The sequence below is a fragment of the Galleria mellonella genome, unplaced genomic scaffold, assembly GCF_026898425.1.
Source record: "Galleria mellonella isolate WM207_F2 unplaced genomic scaffold, CSIRO_AGI_GalMel_v1 utg65, whole genome shotgun sequence".
Lineage (NCBI taxonomy): Eukaryota > Metazoa > Arthropoda > Insecta > Lepidoptera > Pyralidae > Galleria > Galleria mellonella.
Window position 1 is genome coordinate 14,667,663 of NW_026442138.1, and position 12,068 is coordinate 14,679,730.

Sequence of the window (12,068 nt, forward strand, 5' to 3'; positions counted from 1 at the left end):
CCTCTATTTCTCTAAACTTGACAGTAAATTTAGAATTTTATTAGAAATTTATTATTATTTGACAAAAAATACAAACGCAAGATACAATGGTCCCCACACTAGGCGAACCTGTATCGCGGGCACCCGACAAAGATTAACAAATCGCAAATGTGTTATAATAAAAAGTACATAGTGGGCGGGTATTAATATAAAAAGGAATATAAAATTGAAATAGTAAAAAAAGTAATAAAATTATAAATAAATAGTGAAAAAAAAAGTAAAGAATATATTTAAATATTGAATAGCACATGCAGTTTTTTTTTTTTTTTTTATACCACAAAGATGGCATATAGACCGGGAGGAAGAGATTGTTAGTAAACGGTCACTGTAGCCTATAGACGCCTGCAACACAAGGGGTGTCACGTGCACTTTGCCGATCCTACGGTTAATTAAAAGATGGAAGCTAAGTAAATCCCTAACATAGATTAATGGCTAATATTTGTATGTAATGATATTCTTGGATGGAGACGCTAGCCCACTCAGTATACAGCAGGTGCCTCATGCAGTCTGATGTTTTGAGATCACCAATTGAGTTTACAAACATTGAGTTTATAAACATGTTTAAATGTTTGTTTCGTAACTGGAAAAATGTGAAAAATCAGTTTTTAACACAAGCCCTTCCCACACTTCCCCCCCCCCCCCTCCCCCCTCAATGTCTCATACAGGTGATACGGAGGTAAAACATCTTAGTTCTAAGAATGGCAACGCATTAGAGATATTGGTGTATTCTATGACGAATATTGTTCATGTCTATAGACGATGGTAATATCCAATAGTTTTACTTCAATAAAATTGTCTATCTATTGATAAAATGGAAGAATATGATCATAATGGAATTAATTCCAAAACGCCAAGTCTCTAAATTTATTCCTAAAATTCAAATTTCAATCTGATATCACAGCGCAATCTATATACATAAATAGTCTTTATTGTTTCCTCCAAAAGATTACAATAGTAAACTTATTATAGATACAAACAATTACAAGAAAATATTACACTGAGAATACAATGGGCAGCCTTATCGCTAAGAGCGATCTCTTTCAGGCAACCTTTGGATGGAGAGGAGTAGTTATAAGCAGTTCGTTCGTTGATCAGAGGCACGGAATTTTGTTTACTAAGACTACATTTTTAACAGATTCGTGGATGAAAATGGTATGGTAACCCCGCCTGCGCTAACGGGATACGCTGGCGGAGCACCAGTGAAGGGTGATAGATGAGAATGAAAACAGGCCAGTTAGCCCATCATGATTAATTCATCAGGAATTAACCATAATATTTTCCAGGGGGAACCGCGAGGAGGTCGACCTGGTTGGGTATATTGCTAGCAATGGGATTGTTAGTCTCCATTACTAACAATCCCTTTCCCCCCTTTTTAACAGATTTAATTCAAAATTATTATAAAAATAGTTTATAATCATCCATAAATCAGTAATTTTGCGATATTAACAAAGTTAAATATTAGGTTAAAAGATCATTGTCATCGTATCAACAGTTAACTGTCCACTGTCGAACACGATCCTTCCCCATAAGAAAGTTTGCCAGTAGTTGCCACTATTAGTGGCAGGTGGGCAACTGGAGTTAGGCTTTTAGTTATGTTTTAAGAGGGACGATGCTGCTTATCCCTCTACCATTAAGAGATGGACTCTACTATACTCAGTATCGAGAGGCAACTAAGGGATGAGTCGCCTCTTACGACACCCTAAAGAATAAACACTCAAAGTTTAAGAGATAAACATAGAAATATAGCGCCTCAGAATAGACTCCAATATAATAAAAATACTTATTTCTAACACACATACATATACGTTACGCCTGTCTCCCATTAAATATAAGCGGAAACAATGGAAGGCCAAATATTTCGATCCAAACAGACTTATTTCACTTACTGCACATTCATCAATCTATTCGTGCAAGCTTAGCGTGCGGGTTATGAGTACAGTTAAATTAACCCTTTTTCAGCGCATTACCGTTTTGGTCGAAACACGTCCGTTTCTGGCGACCCCTGCTAACGTCTCCCATTCGCATGCAATATCTTATTCGTAATAGTATCGTCCTTTCTATTTCAATCGATATTCCCTTACCCATCTTTGTCTACATCATCTTTCAATCTACACTTTTCTCTCTCTCTCTCTGTCTTTATTACGTTTTATTTTTTATATTTTTAGTCGTTATAGTTGACAAAGAACAAAAACTACAGCATGTATATATATTTTTAGACACTTAGAAACAAGCTGACGGCCCACCTGATGGAAGGTTGTAACCGTCGCATACAGACATAAACAGCATCATGTACAACATAGGGAGTACACTACGATACTCACGATATCCCTTATGCATTTTTTGAGAACTAAGATTTTAAGCCTTGGTGTCCTATAATTTTAATGTAGCAATACCCCCCACTAGATAGAGTGACGACCTCGAATGCATTGCAGGGATTCAATAGATGCAGGTGGGAAGACCGTTCTTTATAGCAGACTTTATGAGGGATCTTTATGAGGGAAGCCTTTGTTCAGCAATATATTAGAATCAAAAAATGGCTGAGATAATAATGTTCCTATAATTTCACTGTCATATCATTTATATATGTGTATTAATATACCATAATACATAAGTAATAAATTTATGTATATGGACATCAAACTGAAAACGATAAAAAAGGAAATCGAGACATTCAGCAAAAACTATCAGTCCAGATTGAACAGCCATAGAAATGAATTGACCGCTCAATTACAGGGATCGGGAAGCATTAGTTTCTGTCGATTAAAAAGACACAGCATCCAAGGACTGGTAAAAAGATTTACAGACAGAGACTGAGAGCTGGTTAATGTATTGGCCTCATCATATATTAACAAGATTTAAACCTGACATCCAAACAACAGATTGGATTATTGTTCTATAAGGAACAGATTGCCAATTAGCAGACTAGAAAAAGAAAAAAAAATGTCATTCAAACTGAAACACAGCCATGCAACCATTGCTACTTCACGGCCGAAATTCGAATAGGACTAAGATGCCCAAGAAAACGACTTTTGTACAATTTCTCTCTCCGGTAAAACTTTACAATATATTTTAACACTGCCCGAGGTATAAATAGTTTTATCCCAATAATATTCAACGTCGGCGCGCTTTTCAACAATATAGCTAAGAGAGCACAATATTAAATATTTAAAAATAAAATGGCTAATGCATTATTAAAAGGCGATTGCATCATCGTATTCTTGGAACAAAATTATATTACATTACATTATATTACAGGGTTTGGAATGAGCTCCCTGCCGAGATTTTCCCAAGAGACTACAGCATGGGGTTCTTCAAAAAAGTATAAAGGTTTCTTCAGGGTCGGCAACGCACGTACTACCCCTGATATTAGAGACGTTCATAGGCTACGGTAACCACTTACCATCAAGTAGGCCGTATGCTTGATTGCCACCTCAGTGGTTTAAAAAAAATTATACTAACAACTGTCCCAGCCTTTGGTCGGGCGCAAATTATACATATATAACTTATATATCTTTAAAAATATATGTATATAAATCCATTGCGCGATTTAGAAGACGTAAGCGCAGAAACAGATGGAGAGCGACTTTAATTTATGCTAACAATTTTTTTAGGATGAAAATGGAATGAAAATCCCGTCTGCACTAACGGTATACGCCGGCGAGTCATCCTTCACCAGTGATAGGTGATAGATGAGAATGAAAACAAGTCCGTTAGATCATCATTGTGAATATATCAGGAATTAACCGTGATAGTTTCCAGGAGGGACGTATATGTAATTTTAGTATGTATATATATCAATAATTAGTAGTACCGCATTCGAGTATTCTGACACTTTCCTATGGTCGACTGGGAGAGAATGCTTTTAGCATTATATTCACCATGTGCACATATATGTACTAATGAATAAATAAATAAATATAAAATAATACTGGATTGCTGCTCTTAAATTTTACATATTCACAGCCCAATTTCCCAGACGATAAAACAATAAATACATCTGTCACGTGAACGAAGTCGGGATTAACGACTTCTATTCAATAACGTGTCACAACAATATTCATAACAAACTCAAAATAATATCATAATCAAATTCTCAAAAATTTCACAAAACGTAGTCACTTGTGTCTTTAAACTCTTTTACTAATAAAGCTATTCTCTTAACTGTAGGTAGAAATATTAGGTCGACCCAAGTTGGTCCTGTGTCATATTTCAGTCTGATTATAACAGTGAGATTTGTTCTAAATTCAATTAGCCCTCCACAAAGGCAATAAGTATTATTATGTTAGACTTAGTTTCTAAAACATTAGGGCAGCATAACTGGATGCGTAGGTATATATTTCGTGACTTTGCTGGTATAGTGGCTTAACACACCCACACAGGGGGAAGGGATCGTTATTAATACGGGCTACCAGTCCCATTGCTAGCGATGCTAGCAATATACCCTGTCAGGTCGACCTCCACGCGGTTCCTCCTGGAAACCATCGTGCTGAGTTCCAGGTTTATTCATCACGATGGACTGACTGACCTGCTTTTTTCATTATTCATCTATCATCCCTCACTGGTGCTCCGCCAGCGTATCCCGTTAGCGAAGGCGGAGTTACCATACCATTTGCACCCATTAAAAAAACACACCCATACATTTGTCCAATGGTCACGGTTTCTAGTCTCTGAATAGTAGGGCAAAAGGGATTGTCAGTAATGAGTCTAACTGCCCTATTGCTAGCAATACACCCCATCAGGTCGTCTTCCACGCGGTTCCCCCTGATAATTCTAGTGAAATTCATCACGAAGGGCTGACTGACTTGTTTTCATCCTCGCCTATCAACCCTCACTGGTACCCCGCCAGCGTATATATAACTGCGCAGGCGCAGTTACCATTTCATTATCACTTATTAAAAAAATACAAATATTCATGAGTATTTTTTTTTAATTATTATTTCAGCCCTTAACTGTCCACTGCTGAACATAAGCCTTCCCCATAAGGGGAGTTTTGCCAATAGTTGCAACGTTTGGCAGGTTGATCCGCAGTTAGGCTTTTACAGATGTTTTAAGAGGGACGCTGCTGCCCATCCCTCCACCGTAAGTTCCCTTAGTTGCCTTTTACGACACCCACGGGAAAGGAAGGGGTGGCCCATTCTATGCCGGGACCGACACGGCATTCACGAGTACGTCTACTAGTAATGGTACACTCGTAGCGGTTTTCTAAGTATAATATATGTTTATTTACAGAAAAAAAAGTCTAGTATCCATATTACTATCTCTGCGTTTTTTTTTTAATGGGTGATAATGGAATGGTAACCCCGCCTGCGCTATCAGAATACGCTGGCGGGGCACCAGTGAAGGATGATAGGTGAGAATGACGCAGGTCAGTTGGCCCATCGTGACGAATTCAACAAGAATTGTACACGATGGTTTCCAGGGGGACCCACGTGGAGGTCGACCTAACAGGGCATATTGCTAGCTATGGGGCTGTCTCAAAACTCCATTGCTAACAATCCCTTTCCCCCCAACTCTGCGTTTGAGACTATACGGCTCTGTGCGACTTACTGGCAATTTATTTATTTATAGTGGTATTTAATTTATTTACATAATATTTTATCTAACTCTACTGAACGATACACCACATTAATAAAAAAGTAAGTATATATTCTTTATTGCACTTGTAAATTACATAGTTGATGCATTTATAAATATTGTGAGCAAAGGTGGACTTATCTCTGACAGAGATGTCTTCCAGCCAACCCAATACAGTTGGAAAACATGTCGTTAGAGGGCAGCTGAAGTGCACATGTGTTTGATTACATATAAACAAATATACAAATAAAATAAACAAAAAGATAGTTACCACATAATTTTATTTAAAAAATAAAATAAAAATGAACATAAAATCGTAGTTTATAGAAAAAAAAAAAAAAAAGTAATTTCCTTTACTTTCCTGTCTGTCATTATTACACAGAATTTGATCTTTATCAGCTGCCATAATAATACAGGCTGCGCTCGTTTACAAAATCAATTATATCTATTTTCGTATAGGAAAATTATCAGAGGGAGACACTGAATAAAAGTTGTCCGCTTAGATATCTCTGTCTCACTCTATTTCTGCTGTTAAACAACTATAGCTGCACGAATGTGTTTATGGCAGTGAAATTACAGGGTGTGAAGGCATAACACCTTAGGCGTTTGAAATGTCAACGCATAAAGGGTGCCATGAGCATCACAGTATATTCTGTGACATCTATGGTCCTGTACGTGTGTGTGTGTAAGTGGGTCATCCAGCTTAACTGCCATCGTAATGTTTAAAAAATCGAATGACACAGTTTAATTTTTAATCAAAATCAGCCACAAGACTTCCTTATCATCGATATCATATCAGCCGTTAAGTGTCCACCGCTGAATATAGAACTCCCCCATAAGAGAGGATTTGCCAATAGTTGCCACACTCGGCAAGCAAGTTGGCAACTGCTTTAAAGAGACGCTGCTGCACATCGCTCGACCATAAGGAGTCTCACCAGAGGGAGACTTTGTACAAAAGTCGATTGCTGGATACCTCTGTCCTATTCGTGTTTCAACTGTAAAGCAGTTTTGTTTGCATGGCTGTGTTTCGGTTGGAAGGGTGAGATATGGCGTGAATTTACAGGGTACAGAGGAATAACACCTGAGTCCTCAGGAATGGCAACGCATAGGGGGTGTCATGGACGAAACAGTATACTCTGTTACGTCCATGGTACTGCTCATGTCTATAGGCGACGGTTACCACTTTCCATCAGGTGGGCCGTCAGCTTGTTTGCCATTCTTAGTTGTATAAAAAAAAGTTCCCTTAGTCGCCTTTTACGACATCCACGGGATCCACGCATTCTATGCCGGGATCATAGAAATTTGTCTGGTCAAAACATAATTAGAAAATTCACCTTGAAAACAGAATCAAAAATAAAGTTGCTTCCCGATATTAGTAATATTATTTGTATTTAATCAATTATCGAATCTAGGAATTTATTGGATAATTGAATTTCCCATCCGACATTTGAGGAACAAAAATACAAATTGGAATAGGAGTTAATAAGTAATCAAATTCGTCCGTTGCCAGGTTACGCCGTGTGATTTTCGTAGATTTCCACTAGTAGGGTTTCTGTGTTGTTAAATTCGTACAAACAATATTAGCGAACTTAGTAAATTCATTATTCCCGTGAAGATTGTAAGAGACACCGCAGAAGTAAATTATAAATTAAAATGTTGAACTTTTCTTTGAGACACCATACCCTTATACTATTTCTGAAATGTTTATTACATTTCAGAAATATTTGTTGACAAACTAAAACAATAAAAAAAAATTTTCCTTATTATGGGAAAGAACTATGAGCTTATTAAGCTCCTTAGTCGCTTCTTACGACACTCACAGGAAAGGAAGGTGAAGGTGAAATATATATATATATATATATATATATATATATATATATATATATATATATATATATATATATATATATATATATATATATATATATATATATATAATATCAGTCCTTACCCGTCCACTGACGAACGTAAGTGTTATCTACGAATCTGAAAGAAATTTGAAGATAGCACCGAACGAACGCTTCTAGCAAAATTTTTGAGCAAGTATAAACTTTGTAACGTAAGTTACCGTTAAGAACACAAAGTTCTCTTGATAGCAGCTTCCGACTTACAAACTCAGTTCTGCGATTTGTAAAATATTTCTTACAAAAAGTCGTATTTGAATGCGATTATTATAAAAACAAAAGTGAAAGTGACAAAGTCAAAAACAGTCCCACTCCTTTATTATTAAATGTCCGGAATTTAAATTTTTAAAATTAACAGTTGATTATAATGGCAGTAAAGTTTTAAATCGTATAATTGGAAAATGCAACAATTAATTAAAATTAATGACTAATATCTATTGTATATATTATGTACAGTATAGGACAATCCCCCATTAGATGGAGTGACGACCTCAAATGCATTGCAGGGAGTCAGCAGATGCAGGTGGTTCAGGGCCTTTACGTCAATCTATGGGGGAGATCTACCTTCAGCAATTGACGAATAAGGGCTGAGTTGATGAAGGCCTATTACATACTAAATGATTACTTACAAAACAAACGTGCCTGGCTCTAAATGATCATGTTTGAAACACTTCTTATCTAAATTACGAATTAAGTTTAACATAATATCTGAACATATTTTGTTTCAGATACAATTCAATATATTTATTTATAAAAGACACACCAACAATATGCTCACAATAATTAAGCAGGCAATATACAATGTTATTAGTAAGTAAAAGAGAAAAACTACTATTAAAAAATGCTTAAATCTAAGTTTGAACAAAAAAATCTTACTCCTCACTACCAAGCTTAAGGCCATATGAACACATCAATTAAAGGTGTATACAGCTCGCACAGATAAGCGTCAATGTACACTAACTAACAATTATACAATATTAATAACAATAGACTCGATTTGTCTAATGATTTTAATAACTCTCGTACAATAGTCTGTATTGATACATATTTCATATTGTAAAATCAACTTTTATTTAAAAAGTTGATTTAAAACAATAGCTTAGTTTTTTATTCGTACTTCTCCGTTGAAATTGCTGGTAGAATTATTGGTGATAGAATTATAAAATAATAAGTATTCAAAAATGCTTGTAATTAAATAAAAATATTATAAATAGTAATAATTACATCGTAATTCTAAAGTTTTGAATTTAAAAATATAAATATGTATTATTTCTAATGTATTTACTCAGGAGATTTAAAAGGGTAATAGTTATATTGCATTGCTAAAATGTTTACATTGATTTTTTTAATAAGGTATCTTATTTAAAAATGTAACAGTTAAATAATATTCCTAATATTTGTATTGGAAATTTATCGCATTATATACTTATCTGAAGTTTTAAATTCGATATCTTTTAGTGTAAATTTGGCGAAATATGTGGACTTATACCTATTGTTAACAACTATACACTTATCATGTTTCTTGTAAATAAATAAAAGAAGTTTCTTGTAAATAAACAAAAGAAAGATTTATAACTGTATAATTATTGAATATTTAAAAACTTTATAAATAAAATTTATACTTTAAAATATCACTTCCTAATCAAATTTATCAATATTCAAAATAAAGTTTTCATTACTTTCGTCAGTTCTTTGAGAGTTTATTGCCTCTATATATATTTTATGTAGCCTCCCGCAATAAAGACGATTGTAATAATACCACAATTTATTGAAATCTATCAAACGATTTTACTTACACGACGCACCAAAGTAACAGGACATAAGTATTTAAAAATAAATACATATGTTAGTCTGAATAACATTACACTCCTTCATTTGACAGTCGGATAATAGACATTATTATAATAATTACCCTCGTATTAAATACTGCATTTGCCAAATGCTTTAGTCCTTATTCATGACCATTTTATATATTAGTAAGTATATAAAAGAATTAATACTCTTTGCAAACTGGATAATCTTGAAAATACTGAAGCAAAACATAAGATAAAATAGTATCTAAAAAATTTAAATAGACAGATACTCTTTATTGTTTCCTCCAAAAGATTACAATAGTTAACTTATGATAGATACAAACGATTACAAGAAATGATCACAGTGAGAAAACAATAGGCGACCTTGTCGCTAAAAGCGATCTCTTAGAGGCAAACTTTGGATTTACATTTTGAATCTACATCACAATGCCACTGAATTATTTTTTTCTTTTTTTTTTTGTACAACTTAGAATGGCAAACAAGCTGACGGCGCACCTGATGGAAAGTGGTAACCGTCGCCTATAGACATGAGCAGTACCATGGACGTAACAGAGTATACTGTTTCGCCCATGATACCTTCCATGCGTTGTCATTCCTGAGGACTCAGGTGTTATTCCTCTGTACCCTGTATTTTCACGTACTTGTAATTAATGTACTTGTTTTCTATTTTTACACTTAGACGACTTAGGGACGAAAAATTGAGAATGATGTCGTGTCAGTGGGCTCATCGTCATGATTTCACTAGAAATTTACTACGAGAGTTTCTGAGGAGACGCTGTGGAGGTCGATCTGATAGGGTAAATTGCTTGTTTGTCTCCGTCACTAAAATCCCTTCTCTCATCGATTTATAGATTTATTAAATACAGCAAATGCAAATACGTAGGTTTATTTATGTTTTATTAATGTAAATAATATTTTATTAAAATCCAATAATTTACAATTCTGAGTCCGGACATCTCTTCATTTATTAAACGATATCGGACTCTGCTTTTAGTATATTTATATGAAATATTTTACGTAGTAAATATTGATATTAATAGTTAAATTTATTAAATATTAAATTCAATATATAATTGAATTATATAATTTTTCTTCAATTTTGTATAAACTTTACCAACCTCTTAACAATTTATAAAGAAAATGAATAATAAATGTTATACATCATTAGACAATTTTATTTCTTTTACTGATAAAAGTTATAGTTTATATAATATTAAAGAAAAATTATACAATTTAAAATTGTGTTCCACAAAAAGAGCAACTTCAATTAGTAACGAATAGCAAAATACTCATTTTGCTATTCGTTACTAATTGAAGTTCAATTATTCGTTACTATTTTTATTTGAAAACTACTAAACTGATTTTGATAAAATTTCTGTACGATCAATCTATTAAGTCTTTCCAATCCTTTCCGATAAAAAAAATTCAAACTTGTTTATAACTTTATAATAACGGAATAATGTGGGAATAAACATATATATAACTGTATTTAGAACTTCTTTTTACAGCCGATTGAAAATAATACATAATTTATATTCCAAATCATTAAAATTCAATTTAAACTCTCTGACCAAATTAAAAAACAATATTTTTAACAATTTTAAATCCAGTTGGTTTAGCCGACGCGCAAAACAACCGAGAGCGGCTGAAAATGAACAAAAAGCACGTAGCAATGTGCGTACACCGTTCGCATAATTTATGAATGAATAAAAATAAAATTATGACGTTTTCACTCACCAGGCTTATCCAGGTCACTGATTAATTCTTCCGTGTCCACATACCCGAGGACGCCAACAGCCAGAACAAGAGTCAGGAGTGCGGTGGCTTCGGCAGGCCCACCTCCTGCCCTCACACATCTGAGTAACTGCCCCATTAACACTTCACTATCACAGGAATTTACATAATAAAACACCCAATACTGTCTCGTATAATTTTATTCCTAATAAAAAAATATCATTTCCTCGTAATCCGACCACTTGTCTAGTATCCTTTAACACTTTAACGAACTGTAAACTTTTGATCTCAATGAACAAACACAACCGCACACGTGTTGCCCGACAGTAAACAATCTACTTGATAAACAGCCGTGACGTGAGAGCGTGCGTACGTCTCTACATCGCTACGCCTAGAGGCACACTGATCGAAATCCGATAGACGACGGAACAATTGCTCATCCGTTGAATTCGAATTTTTAAATTTTGAAAATCGAATAATATTTTTATTTTAGTGATGTGCAACACACAATTTAGATGTAATAGCTAGTATTGTGACAGTTACTATAGAGCGCGACATTTTCGAATAGCTGCTAGCGCCCCGCACAAGAAGTACGCTTTAACGGTTACGGACAGGGGCGCTACAAAAAACACAGAGAGTTTTTGTAGCACTTGGTTTTAGGTCTTGTTGTTTTAGGCACATGATGAATATTTTGCATAAAGTCAACAAAAACCCGTTCCCGGCCTTCGATTAAAGATATTTTTATTCTCTCTGTTAACCGAGTTTTCGTGTGAAAATAGCGAGGAGTCTTTCTTAAGGAAATATAAAGTCTCACGGATAAAGGCTTCATACCGCAGCGGCATACTTCGTAACGTACGTACTATTTATAGAGATAAATGGAAACCTATTGAAATAGGATCTATTCATTTCATTCATTCATGAATGAACTCATACGATGTCATGCAAACTGACATCGTGTGATTTACTACACTTTTTCACTAATATTATAAATGTGAATGTGAGT

General features: G+C 34.5%; 1 protein-coding gene across 1 annotated transcript in view; it reads right to left on the reverse strand.

Moving 5' to 3' along the window:
• Positions 1-11,455, reverse strand: part of LOC116413723 (hemicentin-1-like) — a 164,597-nt gene extending 153,142 nt beyond the window's left edge. Inside the window, exon 1 of the mRNA XM_052900586.1 lies at positions 11,069-11,455. Coding sequence (XP_052756546.1) covers positions 11,069-11,204 — 136 coding nt within the window. The 5' untranslated portion in view covers positions 11,205-11,455. The remainder of the gene's footprint in view (positions 1-11,068) is intronic.
• Between the last annotated feature and the right edge of the window lie 613 nt (positions 11,456-12,068).